This window comes from Opisthocomus hoazin, chromosome 2 (assembly GCF_030867145.1).
Source record: "Opisthocomus hoazin isolate bOpiHoa1 chromosome 2, bOpiHoa1.hap1, whole genome shotgun sequence".
NCBI classification, from domain to species: Eukaryota; Metazoa; Chordata; class Aves; order Opisthocomiformes; family Opisthocomidae; genus Opisthocomus; species Opisthocomus hoazin.
Window position 1 is genome coordinate 130,689,794 of NC_134415.1, and position 21,415 is coordinate 130,711,208.

The 21,415-nt window shown below is 47.6% G+C and overlaps 1 protein-coding gene across 1 annotated transcript in view; it reads left to right on the forward strand.

The window, feature by feature from the left end:
• Positions 1-21,415, forward strand: part of ELP3 (elongator acetyltransferase complex subunit 3) — a 114,661-nt gene that overhangs the window by 7,858 nt on the left and 85,388 nt on the right. Inside the window, exons 5-7 of the mRNA XM_075415067.1 lie at positions 642-705; positions 3,610-3,678; positions 6,177-6,331. Coding sequence (XP_075271182.1) covers positions 642-705; positions 3,610-3,678; positions 6,177-6,331 — 288 coding nt within the window. The remainder of the gene's footprint in view (positions 1-641; positions 706-3,609; positions 3,679-6,176; positions 6,332-21,415) is intronic.

Here is a 21,415-nt window from a genome sequence, read left to right on the forward strand (position 1 = left end):
CCCTAAAATAATGCCATATTCCAGAAATATGTTCACAGTACACTTTGCTTCTGGCAAGTCTTATCAAGTTGTTTTATGTGGATGTAGCCACGTGACATCCCCGAACTGTTTTTCGAAATCCTGTTCTCATTAAAACTAAACGAAACAACTGTTTTGGGCTGTATGCTTGGCATTCGTGAACATGCAGAGGCTCGGTTCCTCTTGACGTGACTGGAGGTCACAGCGACGCTCTCCTCAGCGTGTGTGTTTGGCTATGTACCTGTTTACATCGGGTGATGCAGAAACAGTGGAATTCATTCATCCATCCGTCCTTCCTGTGCTCTCAGCTGACCAGTCATGAGCCGCCTCTAGTCTAGAAGCTGTGTTCCAGCATTAAGGTACCACAGCGCTTGAGCTAAGAAGGCTTTTTCCTTCTGTTGATTTGGTTTTGCCTCCTGAGTACCAGGAGTGCGGTTGGTGTGTTGCTGTGATCAGGCTGTCTCAAAATTCCTGTTCCCTCACGTTTCTGATGAGAGATGGGATAGTCAGAGCGGTGTCTGCCCCGCCTGCACCCTCCTGTGTACCCATACCTCAGACAGACAGATGAAGTCGTTGCAGTTGTACGAGTCTGATGCCTGTTTTCTGTCTTTTAATATTTGCAGATACTGCCCAGGTGGACCTGATTCTGATTTTGAATATTCAACGCAGTCTTACACTGGATATGAGGTATTTGGTCTGCAATAACGCATTGCCTGCACTCTCTAGAAACTCGGGTTAGGCTGCTCCTTGCTTCTACAAAATTCACCCACATTGCGAGAATAAAAACCAAAAGCAGGCTTCATAAACTTCAAGGTCTAAAGCAGGGCAACTACAAGCCTGGAAATGCTTCTCAAATATTGTATCAGTTGTTTCTTTCTCCTCACCTTCCTGCTGTTTATACTTTTATCTGTGTAATACAGTGTAGAGCAGGAGCAAGCTGTGATTCTGAGCTGGGCAAGCGCAGCGTCAGGGCTGTACCCCACGACTTGCTGCTGTGGGAACAGCTGTTGATCTGAATCTCCAGCTGCGGAAAGCAATGAGTGAGTGAGAGCAGTTGAAGGTGACCTTGTCTCCCATGGGACTGCATGCAGTTCACAGAATCCCAGCATGGTCGGGGTTGGAAGGGGCCTCTGTGGATCATCTAGTCCAACCCCCTGCCCAAGCAGGGTCACCCAGAGCAGGGGGCACAGCACCGCGGCCAGGTGGGGCTGGAATATCTCCAGAGAAGGAGACTCCACAGCCTCCCTGGGCAGCCTGGGCCAGGGCTCCGTCACCCTCAGAGGGAAGAAGTTCTTCCTCGGGTTCAGCTGGAACTTCCCAGGCTTCAGTTTGTGCCCGTTGCCCCTTGTCCTGTCACTGGGCACCACTGGAAAGAGTCTGGCCCCGTCCTCCTGACCCCCACCCTGCAGATACTTTGAGGCATTTCTAAGGTCCCCTCTCAGCCTTCTCTTCTCCAGGCTGAACAAGCCCAGCTCCCTCAGCCTCTCCTCATAGGAGAGATGTTCCAGTTCCCTCCTCATCCTCGTAGCCCTCCTCTGGACTCTCTCCAGTAGCTCCTTATCTTTCTTGAACTGGGGAGCCCAGCACTGGACACCGCACTGCAGATGGGGCCTCCCCAGGGCAGAGCAGAGGGGGAGGAGAACCTCCCTCGCCCTGCTGGCCACACTTTGCTTAATGAATCCCAGGATGCCATTGGCCTTCTTGGCAGCCAGGGCACGCTGCTGGCTCATGGTCACCTTGTCGTCCCCCAGCACTCCCAGTCCCTCTCCGCAGAGCTGCTCTCCAGCAGGTCAGCCCCAGCCTGTCCTGGTGCCTGGGGTTGTTCCTCCCCAGGTGCAGGACCCTGCCCTTGCCCTTGTTGAACCTCATCAGGTTCCTCTCTGCCCAGCTCTCCAGCCTGTCCAGGTCTCGCTGGATGGCAGCACAGCCTGCCGGGGTATCCACCACTCCTCCCAGTTTGGTGTCATCAGCAAACTGGCTGAGGGTACATTCTAACTCTTCATCCAGGTCATTGATGAAGAAGTTGAACAAGACTGGGCCCAGTACTGACCCCTGAGGGACACCACTAGTTACCGGCCTCCAGCCAGACTCAGCACCGCTGAGGACAGCCCTCTGAGTTCTGCCATTCAGCAGAAATGAAATGAATGCTAGCTGTGATTCCTACAGGAGTTACCAATCCGTGTCAAATTTTTTCCTAGCTGAGCAGTCCCACAGAAACACGTGGTTTTACTCATGGCTCAGTATGGGTTTAAGGGAAAGGTACAGAGAAGGCAGAGCCAGACTCCTCCTCAGAGCTGCCCAGTGGAAAGATGTGAGGCAAAAACCATGAGTTGGAATGTTGAAAATTGTGCCTTAATGTACAAAAAGAATATTTTAACATGATGGTCATCAAACACTTGAGTAGGGATCTAGCAAGGTTTTGGGATCTCTGTCCTTAAAGATGGTCAAATATTGACTGGACACATCCGTGAGCATCCTGCCCAGCTGGGCTTGCTGTCAGTCCCGTCCAGCCTACAGGACCCGGTGGATTAGCAAAGGTCGAGCTTTGGAAAAAAGCCCATTTTTCAGCTGTTAGTGCCTCTGAAATTACATCTGTGCCCTTATCTGTCTGTGTCTGCAGTGACGTCTTGCTAAATAGCGATTCCCTGTTGCCTGCTGAAAGTTTAGCAGCAGAAAATCTTGTTGTGGCTAAATTATTGGGGCTGGTTTTCACAAAACAACTCGTAGCTGTTGTTCAGATAGAAAGTAGTAAAATGAGGTAAAATACAAATGGGATTACCTTGGTGAACAGTGATGCAGCATCCTTTAGTATGGATTTTGTCCATTACCCATTTTTCAGTGGCCTGAAACTTGTCCCGTTAGTGCAAAGTAGGAAAATCCTGTGTATATTTGTATTACTTCATAATTCATGTTGTTTTGGATATGTTGTATTCATTTATTTAATACAAACAGCATGTGGGAGTTGTGTGTGATTTAGGGAGTCCCCATCCTTTAGAGCGTTTGATACAACAGATATGAAACACCAAACAAATCCAAGATACACAAGATACTTGAAAATCTTAGAGTATTATTAATAGGCTTACATCAACTAGTAAAATAAAAAGTTGTTAGGGATTTCAATTGAAAGAATATGTTTAGATGAAAGAATATTTGAAGTTTAGACTGAGTTCTGGAGGACACTCCGTGGATAACTGTTGTGCAAGTGAGGAAAAATGGAAATGAACAGAACAGAAAAACTTGTATTTTGAAAAAAATTACATTTGTGATTTTTTTTTTTTGCAATAATTTTTCACAGTATTCTCTCTACTACGGAGATTCTTTGTCCATCTTGCCGTAGTGCACTAAAAAATTGAAAAATTGTTTAATTCTCTTTATGTTGTGTTACCACCTAAAGATAAAAAAAAGTGTTAAGGAGGGAGATTCAAGTTTACAATTGGATGGATTCTCTGGTCGTGATTTTGAAGACTGTAGGGTCCGTTAACATTTGCAGACTTCAGCATTTCAGTGCTAAAAGTTGTCTTTTGTTCTTTTAGGCTGTGTGGTTTTTTTTTAAAAAAAGTTTACAGAATGGATCTCCTTCTGTTTTTTTAGCCAACGTCCATGAGGGCCATTCGGGCTAGATACGACCCCTATCTCCAGACAAGACACAGAGTGGAACAGGTAAATGTTTACAGTGAAAGGGGAATGCCTTGTGACTGTGATGAAAATAATGATAATCCTTTTAGTTTCCTGAACTGGTGGACTGAATCACAGAATCACAGAATGGTCAGGGTTGGCAGGGACCTCTGTGGGTCATCTAGTCCAACCCCCTGCCGAAGCAGGGTCACCCAGAGCAGGGGGCACAGCACCGCGGCCAGGTGGGGTTTGGATATCTCCAGAGAAGGAGACTCCACAGCCCCTCTGGGCAGCCTGGGCCAGGGCTCCGTCACCCTCAGAGGGAAGAAGTTCTTCCTCGGGTTCAGCTGGAACTTCCCAGGCTTCAGTTTGTGCCCATTGCCCCTTGTCCTGTCACTGGGCACCACGGGAAAGAGTTTGGCCCCATCCTCCTCACACCCCCCCTGCAGATATTTAGAGGCATTTCTAAGGTGCCCTCTCAGCCTTCTCTTCTCCAGGCTGAACAAGCCCAGCTCCCTCAGCCTCTCCTCGTAGGAGAGATGCTCCAGTCCCCTCCTCATCCTCGTAGCCCTGCGCTGGACTCTCTCCAGTAGCTCCTCATCTTTCTTGAACTGGGGAGCCCAGCACTGGACACAGCACTGCAGATGGGGCCTCCCCAGGGCAGAGCATAGGGGGAGGAGAACCTCCCTCGACCTGCTGCCCACACTCGTCTTGATGCACCCCAGGATCCCATTGGCCTTCTTGGCAGCCAGGGCACGCTGCTGGCTCAAGGGTTGTGATCAGCAGCACTAGGTCCCACCTGGGGCCAGTCTCTAGTGGTATAACCCCGCTGTCAGTAGTGTTGAACCTCTCTGTTAATCACCTGGATGTTGGGTCAGAACACACTGTCAGCAAGTTTGTGGATGATAGAGAGTTGGAAGTGGATGATAGACCAGAGGATCATGCTGCCATTCAGAGAGACCCAGATGAGGCTGGAGAATTGGCCTGGCAGGAACCTCTTGAAGTTCAACAAAGGGAAAAGCCAAGTCCTGCCCTCGGGGAGGAACAACCACAGGCACCAGTACATGCTAGGGGTTGACCAGCTGGGAAGCAGCTTGACAGAAGAGGACCTGGGGGTCTTAGTGGACACCAATTGACGATAAGCAGCATTGTGGCCTGGAGACGAAGGGAGGCAGCAGGCTCCTGGGCCACATCAGGATGAGCGTTGCCAGCAGGTCGAGGGAGGGAATCCATTCTCTGTCCTCAGCAGTGGTGAGGCCCCATCTGGAGAGCTGTGCCCAGTTCTGTGCTCCCCAGAAGAAGACAGACGTGAACGTACTGGAGCAAGTCTAGCAACAGGCTGCAAAGATGATGGACTGGAGCATCCGAGGAGACGCTGAGAAAGACAAGACTGTTTAGGCTGGGGGAGAGAAGGCTTGGGGGAATCTTAACAACGTGTATAGATACCTGGTGGGAGGCTGCAAAGAAGGTGGAGCCAGGCTCTTCACACCCGTTGCATCACGTCCTGTCCTGCCACCGAGCACCAGTGAGAACTAAAACATGAGAAATGCCATCTGAATATCGGGAAGTTGTTTCTAACTGTGAGGGTGACCGAGCACTGGACCAGGTTGCCCGGAGAGGCTGTGAAGTCTCCATCCTTTGAGACCCTTGAAGCCCGTTTGGACACGGCGCTGTACAAACTGCTGTAGCTGATGCTGCTTTGAGAAGAGAGATTGGACTCGGTGAGCTCTAGAGGTCCCTTCCAACCTCAACTTTTTCGTGATTCTATAATTCTACGTTGGCCTGACTTGATCCCCATAGAAAAATTATTTTTAAACCTTTTTAATTGTCATTTCCATTAGACAAATGACAAGTTTTGAACCTCTTGCAAGATCTTATCTGTTCTGAACAATACCTGATTACTAAAAGGAGATCCTGTTACAACAAAATTGTGCTGAACTTCTGTGCCAGTTGCTAGTTCTGGACAGTTACTTACCTGGAGAATTTAGTACTCAAATAGTGGCTTTCCTACCAAAATGATTTTTCTGAGGGGTCTTCGCTGGAGAATTAGAAGATCCGAAGAGTTTCTCAGTCCTGTTCTGACTGGTTTCCTGTTTATCTCCAAATCCACTGAATAATTCTCTGTGGATTCAGTGTAGTCCTTTTCTCCCACAAGTTTGTAGGAAAGTTTAGTTCTAGATGGACTGAAGCAGACAGAAGGAAACTTTTCCTGCTGGCCATATCTAAGCTAGCTGCAAACTGGAACCAGTGTGACTCCATCAGCAAGGTGCTAGGCTCAAATAATCTGCTTTGTCAAGAAAACGTATTGTGCTGGGCTCAATGTCTGTGCTGTGTACTTGCAGTAGAAAAATAACTTTTGAGGGTTTTTTTGGGGGGGTTGGGGAGTTATAAGAAATCTTTACAGAAGTATTAATGGTTTGTCATTCAGAAAAGGTACGACAACTAAAGAAGGAAATGCAGTGCTGGAACATCAGGGCTTCCAGAGAAGTCTTTTAGATAAGTCCCCGATTGGTAATGTTTCCCTGGTACTTCTGATTTTCCAGCTGAAGCAATTGGGCCACAGCGTGGATAAAGTAGAGTTTATCGTGATGGGTGGAACGTTCATGGCCCTGCCTGAAGACTACAGAGATTACTTCATCAGAAACCTTCACGATGCCTTATCAGGTCACACTTCCAACAACGTAGCAGAGGCCGTCAGGTGAGCATCTTGGTGTTCCATAATGTGATTGTTTAAAAGTATTCTTTAAGTGGTGTAAGAACAGAAAATGTTGAGGACAAAATTTTTTTTGACAGGCAGTGTTTATGCAAATACGTAATTAGGCACAGAATATTTATAGCTCAACTTGCAGCACTGCTTGGCGTCCTGCGTAGCACCAGTAGAAGACAGGGCCGTGGTTTATCTGTTTTCTCATGTAGGAAATGCTAAGCTGCTTCTGATTTCTTGGCGTTCCGTCTGGACTTCTACATTTTATGCCTCATCACCTTGATTCGGACTTGTGACGAATCACATTGCCGCGGGATTTATTTCCTTCAGCTGGGAAGGGGAACTGCTCCTGGCTTGGAGGGAGGCCGGACGTCAGCTCCGGAGGGGATGACTCACCCCCGAGAGCGTCAGCGCTCCGGAGCTCCGAGCCCCTTGCAGTCTCAAACGCAGTTACCCTGGCAGTATTTCGGTGTGACGGGGAGGTGCTCTGCTCGCTTTACAGCTGAGGAACTGAAAAGCAGAGGCTGATTTATTTGCATGTGCTTTGGGTCATTAAATATGCAACTTTCCAGGGCGTTTTGCAGTAGAAAACAGAGAAATGAGAAAGATTTGGCATTTTGGAGCTGTTAAATCTAGGTGAGCCTCCCTACTGACAGTTTTAGTTTTGCTGCCTTGTCATCATTCAGTGCAGTGGATTTTCCTTGACACCATTATTATCTACTAAAGAAAGCGGTTTTAAAACTGAGCAGGACTAGCCCTTGTCTAGCTTCGTGTCTGCCTTCGTGTTTTAAAGCTATAATTTCATTTGCTTTTCCTCTGGAGGGCAGCAAACACTTCTGCTGGTTTTCTTTGTTGTGGTTTTTTTCTTTTTCCTTGTCATTCAAAGACCAGACAAAAAGTGCTATGCTGCTTTTTCCAAGTGGATTTTGTCAAGATAAAATCACGAACAAGTTGCGAAAAGAATTGCTTTTCTTTTGCTCTGGTGCCCTGGCTGTGAGCGCAGGAGGACACAGCTGGCTGTGGAAGCAGGGTGAAGTTTGTAGGCTGTCTGTCCAAAGCACTGCTGTGCTTACATGTCCGTCAGGCGCTTCAGGATGTGGTTATTCCATATCTTCTCGGCTGCAGGTGCTTAGCGAATTTTACTAGACCCAAAATTGCTTATGGGGTAGCCTGTCCTTTGCTTTGCAGATTATTGAGGAAACTGTTTACGACACAGACCGTGGGACCGAGTCATGTTCAGTGCCTGCAGAAACGAAGTGACTCTGAAGTCAGTGTACTGCCTGGCAAGCAAGCCTGAGAAAACCTGCACTAACAATTTGTGGGTTTTTTCCAGCAAATAAATAAAGGTTTATATTTTTAACATGAAATTCATGTTAAATGCTTAGTAAATGGAGGTATGTGGGAGTTTATATTCAAGTTGCACTGCCTAAATATTCTAGAGGTGAGAAAATTGGGTTCAAGATGAATCAGACCTTTTACTTTTTGTGTTTCTTGGGTTTAGCTGTCGTACTGTGTCATCGAAGCGCTGTTCCGAGATGGTCAGTGACACTTGGAATAAACGTTCAGGGTTGAATTTATTTCTCTTTGTCCATGAGGATTCAGCCCTTCTCCATCAATACTTCCATCAACAGAGGCCATGCTACATGGGGAATACTGACAATATTTTACTTGTTTTATGTTGTGGGCACTGCGTTAGGTGGTAACCTGAGATCTGATCTCTCTCACCCCTGATTTTGGATGCAATTGCGGTGGCCTTGATATTTTTCCTCCTTGTGCAAATCAGTAGTTAATTTTAGATTTTGTACAGTAATTCCCTCATAGGGGGAAAAAGACCTTCAGCCAGGATACTTCAGAAGTCTTTCTGAGCATGACCTTTGGTTAAAGCAGTGCAGCATCTATCAATATAAGCTTCAGTCCACCTAACTGTGAATGCTTTTTTTTTTTCCCCATTTTGTCCGGACATTTCTTTCCCTTAAACTTGATCTCTGCTTCTGTGTCCAGTGATGGTGATGTGCTGACCTATACGGTCTGAACTGCGCAGCATTGAAGGGCTCATCAATCTGGTGTCCTCCTCTTGATGTAATTTTGAATTTTCTTCAGATAATACTTTGTCTTGATCAGCCTGCTGCAGCTTCTGGTCTCGGTTAATCTGATAAAAAGGATGTGACTCTGTGCGGTTTCAACCGGTATAGTATGACTGTAGCCTGCCGTGGAGGTAAATACTGTTCTTCACCAGGAATCACAGAATCACAGAATGGTAGGGGCTGGAAGGGACCTCTGTGGGTCATCTAGTCCAACCCTCCTGCCGAAGCAGGGTCACCTACAGCAGGCTGCACAGGACCTTGTCCAGGCACCAGCAGCGCAAGTCTGACTGAAGCAGCAAGTCTTCAAACTGTGTTGGCCCTTGGACTGCAGCTGATGTTCTGGCTTGGCTTCTGGCTTGCTTAAAGATTCGGAGTCTTACGGTGAATCCGGCCCCGTGGTAAATCACGAAGCTGCAAACCCTGCAGTGCCGATGTGAGAGAAATGACGTGGGACTGGGAGTGATCCGTCTCGGGGAAGCAGGGCACTGCTCTAGCCAGCTGCTGCTGAGTAAATAAGTCTGAAACTGTGGCTTTATAGTCAGTGGAGAGAGCAGAATCTTCACGGGATGGCTCAGAGCGTCTAAGCTAGGGTGCTGCTTTGAGCTGTTTCCAGGTAAACTGGGGATCCAGCTTGGGAGGTGTGAAGAACTGCATTTATACCTGTATTTATAAAGCAGAAGGAGATCCTTTTTGTGTGAGTGGACCTCAAGCAAGTTAAGATCTTGGTTTTTATGGGTGCGTGAACAGAACATGAGTATAGAAGTGACCATATTTACATACTTGAACTTGCCAACCAAGAGTATGATTTTTATAAAGATAAACTGCTAGGGTTTCGTGGTGACTCTGTCGCGAGTGGAGGGAGGAAATGACTTCCCTGAGAAAGTGTTGCTGGTGTTTAGTGGTTCTGTAGCCCCTTCCTGTTGAGGTAATAAGCATTTTTTAGACTATTCACAGAGAAATCTTCGCTTGAGGTGCTTTGGTAAGCTTGAGAAACATGTTGGCCAAGGAATGAGTAAAGAATTGCAGAGCCAGAGGGGATCTTTGTTTTGCAGAGAGTGTGCAACAAGACGGAGAAGTTTTAATTTTTATCTGTTGAGAACAGCACGTAGGAGATTGCAGTGCACTTCTGGATGCCTGTCAAGCAAGGTTGTGGACTTGGTGATAAGCTTCCCTTCCTTAGGAGGAGATTTGCAATTACTGCTAAAGAATCACCATAAGACAGATTTTTCTTTTTGTAGGCTAGAGAAATGCATCTTCCTCTGGGAGCTGTTCCCATCAGACCAAAGTGTTGACTTGATTGCGGCTGCCTTTGCTCTTTGAGGACAAGGAACCGAGAAGGTGTAAAATACGCGTGCAAATGAGAATTGCTGCTCCCCATCATTTCGCTCCTCTCACCTGACCCGTGAGTCATTAGAGGTGCTGGGCACAGTTAACTGCCGGCCGTGACTCACCGCTTAACTCCAAGGGCTGAGCACCTCTTCTCTGAGCCAGGATCTGACTTTTAATTAGCGAATGAGGCCGAGGGAGAACTTGCCTGTGTTGAGAAAGGCAGATGTCTAAAAGGTCCCCCTCGGCTACGCGCCCGCGCAGCTCCTCGGACTGCGACACCAAGCCTGGCTTTGCTTAGTATGTTTAAAAATGCACAGAAGTGATTTTTAAAATTTTATTTTAACAGTATCATGCATTGTCTGGTGTTCGATCTGGTTGTAAACCACGTTGTTAATGACAAAGTAAGAAGCGGATAAAATTGCTGGAACCTTATGTTCTGCAATTCAAGCATCTTGTGTACCTGTATTTGTGTAACAGCATTCAGGTGCACAGCAGAGGTAATAACTATTTCCATAATAGATCCATAATCCAAGACTGGTTTGGCTTTACATCCACTGGTCAGTAGTCTCTTAAAAGGCTCATTTTCTACTTGCATCGTGTTGAAGCCCAGAACGTGCAGAAGCGAGTACCGTCGGCTGCGTTTGATTCCTCGTGGAGAAATTGCACCTCCCAGTGCCATGAGACTGCCTTTTTCCTAGGCTTGCCATCGATTGCTTTTGCCAAGTGTCTTTTTGTGTTTCCACCGGTAGCTGTGCCTTCCGCGGGGCTGGGGAGCAGGCAGCAACGCTCCTCGCTGCCACAAACGTTTTCATTATGCGCAGGGAAATTTCCTTTTGAATCCCAAAAGCTGTATTGATCTTTTGGCAAGCGGTAGGCAGGCAGGTCCAGCTACTTTAGAGCCTGAAAGAGAAGACGCAGGTTTTAAATAACCACTGCTGGCGGCTGGATCGCGGTGTGTGTGGTTTAAGACCTCTTAGCCCATCCGAGGAAGCGAAAAAACCCCGAGCGCTGGCAGTTTCAGCAGCAGTTGGTTTGAGACGTGGAGCTCCTGAGGCGTTCAAAACCCAGCTGGAAATTGCTCCTCTTGCACAGGCCAGATCAGAGCAACCTGTGAAAATGTGTTTTGTGGGGTTATCAGATGCTGTGTTTTCTGGGAAGATCATTATATTCTTAAATACCCGCATTAGGTCTCATTTATCAGTAATTCTTCTAACAGAAGCTGCAGTTTCTCCACAAGAAATAGTGATTGTGAAGGCTGGCAACCAAGCAACTCCCAATTTTGCTTTTTGATAGTGAGGACTAAACCTGCTTCCAAAATTTCACTCTCTGTTGTCCAAGTCGAAGTCCGTTTTACATCGCCCAAAGAAGACTTTAGGAGTTTTGTTAGAAGACGTAGGTTTCTGCAGGTAAGTCTCGTCTTGCTGCTGCCGGTGCTGGGATTTTCCCCAGATTTAGCCCAGCTGCTTGACTTTTAGGGCACAGACACACAGTGAAGCTACGTGGGTAATGTTTGAGGGTTGGACTAGATGACCCACAGAGGTCCCTTCCAACCCCTACCATTCTGTGATTCTGTAATGAGTGGGCGTTTTACGCCTGTGCTGTCGCAGCTGGCTTTGTGTGTATATTTTACTGGCCCCACTTATGAGAAATTCTAGAGTACTGTGAGTCTCAAGGAAAGAGAATTAGGCAAACGTGCTTTACCTTGCGGTTAGTGTAGGCAAAGAAGATGCTCTCCTGCAATTCAGATGGCTCAATTGACATATGGTTGCTTGTTACACTAATGTATCTTAATTGTGCTTTCTGAACACTAATTGTGGCCCTAGCAAAAATAACCGAGGGCTTTGACTCACTAGCTCCAGTGATTCATGCTGGGGCGACTGAAGAGGTTACTGTTCTCCTTTTATCTACCTTGACCCTCTGCTTGAGGTTACCTCTGCCGAAACAGGCAGCTCAACGTAGTCGTCCACCCTTCAACTGCCAGAGTTCACCCTGTGGCAAATTAACGTGACCTGGAACGGATAGCGTTTTAAGAAGATACACTACTTCTTTGGCTGCGGGGAGCCCAGCCTGTTAAATTGCCCTGCTACAAATTGCGAGAATTTGATAGTCAGATCTCACCTCTTGACTTGCCTTAATGAGTAGGTACTGTGACAGGTAGGCTCTCGCAGCTCTACCAGCTCCAGCACAAACCGCTGTGATTGTCAGCTTAAGCTCCTCTTCTAGCAGTAATTTGGGCAACCGAGGGGTGTGGGTACTGCTCAGGTTCTGCATCCCCTCCTGCGCAGGCAGCAGCTTCTGGCAGAGAAGGAAGGGAATAGCAGGAGGCAGCAACGTTGCAAATTGCTGTGGCTGTATCCATCAGAGCTTGTCTGTCAAATCCCTCGGGACATCTGAGCGGGCAGTGATTTTTCTGTGCCAGGCAGGAGATAACTGGCTATTGTTTTAGTGCCAGATCATTTAGAACAGAGACTGTGCCTCAATTTCCATTTATTCCCAGAGATTTGGAGACCAGGTCCTAACGTTCTGGAGAAGCAGGCAGATTTTCTTTGTTTTCCAGCTTTGGATGCGACTCTTCCATGGAGCGGAGCCATCAAAACCTGTTTGTTGCTGAGTGTTTACCCCTAAATGCCTGCAGTATGGAGAACGTCATTCCAGCTAGCAGAATTTGAGGAAATTTGCCCCAAAGCTGACCGGCCATTGTTGGCATCCTGTTCCTTCTGCGTTGCTGATTTTCTGCTGCAAGACCCAACTTTTAGTTGCCAAAGCGTGTGCTATTTGGAAGATACATGAGCACAAGTGATCTCATCAGAGCCCGATCTTGTTGTGGGTAGCTGTTCATCTTTTTTCCACCTGCAGCTGTGGAAAGTGATTGCCTATCCAGTTATCTGTCCGGTTCAGTATTTCCGCAGCGTTTTCTCCTGCGTGGAAAATAGTCAGGCTTGTGACTGAACGTAGACAGCTAGGGAAGGTCGATATGAGGAATCCCTAGGTGACCCTGCTTCAGCAGGAGGGTTGGACTAGATGACCCACAGAGGTCCCTTCCAACCCCTACCATTCTGTGATTCTGTATTTCAGTGCGTATATAACAGCACATCTGGTATTATGTGACTTTAGGTTTTCTAAGGTGGATGCTGGAACCAAATATGTCTTTGTCATAGGTTGACGAGGTGGTGGTGTTTATTCATAACAGAAATCTGAGCTACACCAAATGTAGCAATATTTGTAAATGCCATTGATCCGTATTTTATCCTGCGCTGGTGGAAAGGATGATGGCCCTAGCGGTCATGACATTGTCAAAGCTAAATAATGAATTTCAGTGCCTTCTTTTTTTCTACTTTTTCAGCAAATTACGGCTGAACACCTGCCAAAGGGAATACTTTCCTCATTTTTGCTGCTTCACTGCTGTGCGTGTGTAATTTGGCAAGCATAACAAGTTCTCCAGTGACCTGCACTAAAATGTTAATGCTAGGATGGGATCTGAGTGGTCAACTGGGATTGGTAACTGGAGGTGGAGTTTTATTCGTGGCTTGGTCACCTGTATGAATATGAACCTGGCCTGATTATTACTTGGTTCTGGTTCACATAGCGCTGGTGATCCAAAGGTAATGTCACAAAGAGACGGCGTGGCACGTGCTAAAGAAGCTTTCTGGGTTGATTTCCTCCCTGACATGAGCAGTATCTCACCATCCTGGCTATCCCAGAAGCATTGCCTTAGTTGCTGTTGTATTCTGGTTTTTCCAAGTGGGCAGAAGATCAAACATCCGCGATTGCTTTGAGCCCCGTAAGGATGCAAGCGGTCCTAGACTGATACTCCCATACCCTGGAGAGCTCAAGCGAGACCTGCGCTACCTTTTTTCCTTCTTTCAGCAGAGATTGCTTTTCAGCCCAAATTAAAATGGGCTGGTGAAATAGTGAGATGCATTTTATAGTTCCCTCAGCTGTGCTGTGCTTGCCTCATTGATATCGTAAACTGAGAGCCACTGCCTTTCAACAGCGCTAAATTAATTTGAAAGAAAAGTCATTTTCTAGTAACATGGTGGGGGCAGTAGGCATGGAAAAAAAAAGGCAAGTTTTAATTTTCATATTTTTATGGAAGGGTGTCAAGAAGTGGTTTTCCTGTGACTGTTTTGCGAGCGCTGTACTAGGCAGAGCAGAGGCTGTTTGCTTTTGAGAGAGGTCTTTCTGCAATGTGGTGCCGCTGATGTGCTCTGGGACTCTGTGACTCTTGACGGCCCATTGATTTGCAAAGTCAAGTACTCAAAAGCTGGGAGCTGGCAGAGCTGGGGATGTGTGTGCAGCCTTAATTTTGTTACCCCCTGTCTGGGCCTTGGGTTGTACGATTACCTACTTTTTTTTTCTCTCTCTGCAAGACCTTTGCCTGGTTCGTCTCCAAAGATAGATGGTGTGCTGCTCTGAAAATTCTAAAATTGGTGAGAAGGCCCTTTGTTCCTTCGATATAAATCAGATTCCCCTTTTCTCTAACAGCTCTGAGGTGAGATGTGGTTCAGCTTACCGGTTAAGACAGCTTGATTCAGATGTTTCTGTGCGAAGTGGGTACCTTACAGCCAGCAGAGATGTAGTCAGCGGAGCCCATAGCGGGATCCAGCTCATAGAATCATAGATTGGAAAAGACCTCTAAGATCATCAAGTCCAACCATCACCCCAACACCCCCATGCCTGCTAAACCATGTCCTGAAGTGCCACATCTACACGGTTTTTGAACCCCTCCAGGGATGGGGACTCCACCACCTCCCTGGGCAACCTGGTCCAAGGCCTGACCACTCTTTCAGGAAAGAAATTTTTCCTGATCTCCAATCTAAACCTCCCCTGATGCAACCTGAGGCCATCGCCTCTCGTCCTATCGCTGGTTACATGGGAGAAGAGACCAACCCCCCCCTCACTCCACCCTCCTGTCAGGGAGCTGTAGAGAGCGATGAGGTCCCCCCTCAGCCTCCTCTTCTTCAGCCTGAACAGCCCCAGCTCCCTCAGCCGCTCCTCAGCAGACTTGTTCTCCAGACCCCTCCCCAGCCTCGCTGCCCTTCTCTGGACACGCTCCAGCCCCTCCATGTCCTTCTCGGAGTGAGGGGCCCAAAGCTGAGCACAGCACTCGAGGTGCGGCCTCACCAGTGCCCAGGCCAGGGGCACGATCCCTGCCCCAGTCCTGCTGGCCACACCATTGCTGGTACAAGCCAGGATGCCATTGGCCTTCTTGGCCACCTGGGCACACTGCTGGCTCCTGTTCAGCCGGCTGTCGACCAGCACCCCCAGGTCCTTTTCCGCCGGGCAGCTTTCCAGCTCGTGCCGGGTCTGCATCGCTCTCTGGGCTCTGTTGACCAGGCGCCGCTGACTGCCATGGGAGATGAGAACCCCAGCTTAATGCAGGTGGTTGCATCCATGAGCTGGATCCCACACCAAGAGCCTTGGCTCTGTTGCAGCCACAGGCAGGTGTTTTTCCTTCATCTCTGACTTCTGACTCCCTGAGCTCATGCTGGTTTTTGATGCTGCATCGCTTTTTGCAAGATCCTCATATTTCTTCCAGCGTTGCTTCTAGGTCCCATTCTCCTTTCCAGATCTTTGTTTTTCCCCACCTCGGTCACCGTTGAAAGTTGCGTAGCAGTTGGCACCTTAGTTGGAGCTACGATGGACAGCAAAGGGAGCCAGGGAAACGGCACCAGCCGTTCTTGTGGTCATTCTACTGCGGCTAGCCCCTTCCTGACCGTGTGGCTTTATGAGTGCGGAGAAAACAAGTGCGTGTATGATTTTGTAGCGCTCTTTTTGAGAGCGATCACATTGCAGCTTTATAGGTGAGGGAGTTGCTTTGGCGAGAGAACAAGATTAGCTAAACCGTAGCTTTTCACTGGCAGTTTTGGCTGATAACTGCTTTTTATTAGCTCTGTTCATAATTTTATTGATACAATTTCTTCATTTCCTCAAAGCAGCAATCAAGCTGTTTTTCTTTCCTCAAGCTAAATGTTTATATTGGAGTCGGAGGGGGGCGAGATGAATTCTGTTCGATAGTTAGGTGCAGAAACTGCCAAGCAAGGTCTTCACTGGACGCTGTCTTGGTGCAACAAGAGCTTTTAGGGCATGGGGCCGTCAGAACCGCGTGCAGCACCGCAGCGGCAGAGGTGGTTATGTTCCTCAATAACAACTCTGAAGTGGTTGTTACTAAGAATATGCAACCTTCCCTAGGCCACAGTGAGTCAATATCAGAACTGAAATTGGAGCTAGATTTTTATTTTGTTTAATACCTAAAAGTCTCACCTATTGCTGTCTCTCATCAACTGTAGCAAGAAAAACTTGAGCTTCAGTTTAGATTTAATAAAAGAGACTGGCGTGTCATTTCTTTCATAATTTTAGGTAGAAGGATTGTTTTTCTCCCAAATCCGTTTTTAGCCTCTGTCTATAACTACATATTGACTATTCTGTGGTAAACTGTCTATATAATTATGACCTGGTCATTGATCATATCGATTTGGCAACAGACATTTAAACTGTTGCTCTTTCGAATTTCCCTGAACTAAATTGCACGGCAAAGATGTGAGAAATCAAGGGCGACTCTTGGGCATCTTCTCATCCAAGTTTTAGAACAGTCTTTGTTTCGCTGCGTGCAGCAGGCTGACGAGCTGCTTGCGCTTCGGTGTCACTGTGGTGACATCGTTTGTTGTTGATGGGATGTGTTATCTGCTTCTGTACACGCGGATGAAGAGAGAAAGGGACGCAGAGTAAAACCTGTCCTGTGGGAATAGCTGATATCGATTGCCTGGTAGAGGTGGAATTTAACTAAAGGTCAAATAAGATTGTACTGGAATCCACATAAGGGACAGCTGAAATAGGACTAAGAGTTACTTCTTTTTAGATTTTATATTGCATGGTAAAAGGATGACCAAAACGAATTATTAACCTAACGCAGCCTGCAGCCTTCAGCTTTTCTCCCCTGGAAATACGGTGTGGGTTAAGGCCACCACGCTGCACAGAACTGATGCTTAAAGCACAGAGTAGGACTCTATATTCAGTGTTTGTCCTGGATTACTGGACAGAAATTTCCAAATTGTTACGGAGAAATGCATTTGATTCTTTCTGAAACTTCATAATTTGAAGTGTCTCCAATTTTCTCTCATTGTGCTGAGTGTATTTTTTTCCAAGCTTTTCTTCTGCGCCCTAAACTGTCAATTGACTTTGGAAATCATACTGTTTGGGATTGATAACCCTCACACGTGGGGTTTTTTACCCCCTCAGAAGTGACCTGTGTGGTTTTGGTAGCCTGGGAGGACATGTAGTTACTTGTAAACTATTTTCTTTTCTTAACTAGGAGAGGAGCTGCTGTTTGGCACAGGAGATCTTAGCCTCCTTTGCAGCAAGCCCAGTGTTCCGTGGTGCCTTCAAGCTTCTGGTCATCTGAACCCCTTCTTCTTGCAGTTTTATCAAGTCTTTCAGGATGACATTCGTGGCTTCTTTTCTTTGGTTGTCATTTTCAGATGCTATTAGTGGTAATCAAAGGAACTAAAAAGTCTGTACAAGCATTCTGGGAGCAAGAACAGGAGTTTTGGGACGGCTGGTTGAGCGCACAGGCAACCAACCTGTCGTTTCACCCCTGTGTGGCTCATTGATCTGCTTGTCTTGGCTGCTGAAAACCCAAGCTGGAGAGATCAGCATGGTGTGTCGGACTAGTAGCAGCTTCCGCGTATAAGATGGGTGGTTGGGTTTTTTTTTAACTGGCATTTGTATATTAGGCTGAAATTTTAAGTGTCTGGCTCGTGGTGAAGGAAAGCGTGTATGCTCCTTGACTAATAGATTGAGTATGGGCTTAGGAAGTGGGCGTTTTACAAGCAATTTGTCATAGAATTATAGCATGGTAGGGGTTGGAAGGGACCTTAAAGCTCATCTGGTTCCAACCCACCTGCCATCAGCAGGGACAGCTTCCACCAGACCAGGTTGCTCAGAGCTCCATCCAACCTGGCCTTGAGCACTGCCAGGGAGGGGGCAGCCACAGCTTCTCTGGGCAACCTGGGCCAGGGCCTCACCACCCTCATGGGGAAGAATTTCTTCTCAATATCTCATCTAAATCTGCCCTCTTTTAGTTTAGAGCCGTTCCCCCCTGTCCTATCACTACCCACCCTTGTGCAAAGCCCCTCTGCATCCTTCCTGTAGCCCCTTCAGGCACTGGCAGCTGCTCTAAGGTCACCGTGGAGCCTTCTCTTCTCCAGGCTGAGCAGCCCCAACTCCCTCAGCCTGTCCTTCTTTCAGACACCTTGGAAAAAGTTGTGTTTTGCTGATGTGTTGGACCTCAGTTGTCTTTACTGGGATAACAGTTTTTGTTTTGTTTAGCTGCTAAAAAACCAAGCCATCTCACTCTTCATGCAGGATGAGTATAGAGAGATTCTTGTTTCTGTAGTACACATTTTCATCTCATGGCAGGTGAGCTCCTTTCCTCTGGCTACTTGAAATGGGCTAATATTTCCACAGAATTTCCAGTTATAGTTGTTGTCATTGAAGCATTCAACAAATATGTGTGACTTTTACCTGGATTTCCAAAAATTAAGTCCCTCACAATGACCTCTTTAAAGATTATGAGAATAAGAAGGCCTTGCATGCATAAATACTTGAAAGATATTGGGAGAGAGAATAAATGATCAATTTACACGACAGTGGAAGGTGATTAATGATGTCCCAGAAGAATCTGTGCTGGAATAGGTGGTCTTGACCATGCTGAGTAGCTGGTGAAGGGAAAGGTGAAAATTAGCGTGGATACAGAGCGACGTGTATAAGAAAGAATTCTTCCTTATTTTACTGGAGAACAATGATCTCCAAGTTGGCTAATGCCACTCAGGAACAAGATTTTAAAGTTATAGCTGATAACTGTGGGAAACACAGGCTTGATGCTCGGTGTTAGTTAAAAGACCGACTCAGTGTGAGGGATTATAATGAAGGCAATAGAGTTCAAACTGGGAAATATTGCTATGCTGTCACGTAATTCAGCAGTGCTTTCACAGCTTGAACCTATGTTCAGTTCTTCTTTTTAAAAATAAGGGAGGGGAGAGGGAAAATGATACTGTGGAACCAGGGGAAAAAAATATTTGAGAGTGATATAATGGAGTTCTATGGAATCCTGAGCGGCGCGGAGAAGACCAAAAAAGGATAAACGTTGATGATCACCTGCAGCACAAGAAGTCACAAGAAGCGGGGCCGTCGGATGAAACGGGAATTAAACATGAAGGAGGCAGTGGTTTGTGCATTACAGAGTGGTGCGTAGGGGGGTGACCAGATGCATTCGTAGGAAAAATACCCGTTGAGAGCTGCGAAGTGCTGAAGACACCTGCTACTACTGAAGGTATCACCTCAGGCTCGGGGAGTGTCTGAAGAGGAAATAATTGGCAGCTGAGAGAGTATTCAAAGAAAATAACCGCTGCAGCTTGCCCTACTCCTGTTGCTCTGGTCTAAGCATCCTGCTACCAGCCATAGGTGGGTGGGATCCTGGGCTAAATACACCTCTGGACTGGCCCCAGGCCCTCCTGGTGCGTTTCTGGAGCGTGCAGGTCCCTTGTTCCACCTCCAGGCCGGGTCACTTTTTGGTAGTGATGCTCCAGTTGCCATCTGAAGGCGATTCAGAGATGTGGGTCTCCCTAAGCCTCGGCGCGGGGAAGCTGGTACCTTGTGTCGCTGCTTCTGGGAGAGACGCGAAGACGTCGGTCTCCGGGACTATAATTTGGCTCTGCTCACTGGGACGGGTTGGAGAAAAGCAGAGGGCTAGCAGAAGGGAGGAGGAGATAAGCACTTTGCTACTCATGCTAGCCTTATTCCAGCTTTTTGCCCTGAAACCTTTAGTTTTGAGAGGTAAAAAAGAGGTTTGCAGATCAGCTCCTGTTAGAGCCACGCATAGGCGTTTTTCTTCTTTGAAATATTTCACTCTAGCATATGCTTATTTATCCTGCTGTTTTCAGTTACAGCTTGCTGATAATTTGTTGCTGAAAAAAAACCCATTATCTGATTTGCTCTTGCCTTGGAACTTGATGGATGGGAGCTCAGAAAATAAGCCTGCAGTGTCGGAAGGTCCTGTCGGGGTCTGCTGTTCGGTGTCCTTTTTTTGCCCCCTGAGCTAAGACAAACCTTTCAGGGCCAGCTGGGATGTCCTCCGAGAATAGGCAGCGATTATGGCTTTGGAGATAATTGTGCATTTATTAGCCCGGCGTGGTCAGAGCGGAGCAGCTCTCGCGCGCGGCTCGGTCCTGGCTGTCGGGAGCGGCAGGGTCCCTCCAGCAAAGCGACAGCCTCCGTGCCCGGAGGTCCTCTACGTGATGTTGCTCCACGAACGCTGTGAATGATATAAAAATAAGCCAAACAACCCCCTACCCCCTTCCCTCTGTAGCCATCGTTATTGTCTCCTTGTCGCTACAGCCAGGCGTTTAATTAGTCCATGCAAATAGCCCGACTTTGATTAGGCCTGAAGTGTGATGGGAAGAGTGATTAGGCCTGAAGTGTGATTGGGAAGAGTACAGAAACATAGTGAGAGCATGCAGGGATGCGACGAGGAAGGCCAAGGCTCACCTGGAATTGAAGCTGGCAAGGGATGTCAAAAACAACAAGAAGGGCTTCTTCAACTACATCAGCAGCAAAAGGAAGGCTAGGGACAACGTGGGGCCGCTGCTGAATGAGGCGGGTGTCCTGGTGACGGAGGATGCGGAGAAGGCAGAGCTACTGAATGCCTTCTTTGCTTCAGTCTTCAGTGCTAAGACTGGCCCTCAGGAATCCCAGGCCCCGGAGGTAAGAGAAGAAGCCTACAGAGAGGACGACTTTCCCTTGGTCGAGGAGGACTGTGTGAGGGATCGCTTAAGCGATCCACAAATCCATGGGCCCCGACGGAATGCACCCACGAGTGCTGAGGGAGCTGGCGGATGTCATTGCTGAGCCACTCTCCATCATCTTTGAGAGGTCCTGGAGGACTGGAGAGGTGCCCGAGGACTGGAGAAAGGCCAATGTCACTCCAATCTTCAAAAAGGGCAAGAAGGAGGACCCAGGGAACTACAGGCCGGTCAGCCTCACCTCCATCCCGGGAAAGGTGATGGAGCAGCTTATCCTGGAGGCCATCATCAAGCAAGTGGAAGAAAAGAAGGTTATCAGGAGTAGTCAGCATGGATTCACCAAGGGGAAATCATGCCTGACCAATCTGATAGCTTTCTATGATGACATGACTGGCTGGGTAGACGAAGGGAGAGCTGTGGATGTTATCTACCTTGACTTCAGCAAGGCTTTCGACACAGTCTCCCATGATATCCTCCTGGGGAAGCTGAGGAAGTGTGGGCTGGATGAGTGGTCGGTGAAGTGGATAGAGAACTGGCTGAATGGCAGAACTCAGAGGGTTGTCATCAGGGGCGCTGAGTCTAGTTGGAGGCTGGTGACAAGTGGTGTCCCTCAGGGGTCAGTACTGGGCCCAGTCTTGTTTAACTTCTTCATCAACGACCTGGATGAAGAGTTAGAATGTACCCTCAGCAAGTTTGCTGACGACACCAAACTGGGAGGTGTGGTAGATACACCGGCAGGCTGTGCTGCCATTCAGCGTGACCTGGATAGGCTGGAGAGCTGGGCAGAGAGGAACCTGATGAGGTTCAACAAGGGCAAGTGCAGGGTCCTGCACCTGGGGAGGAACAACCTCATGCACCAGTACAGG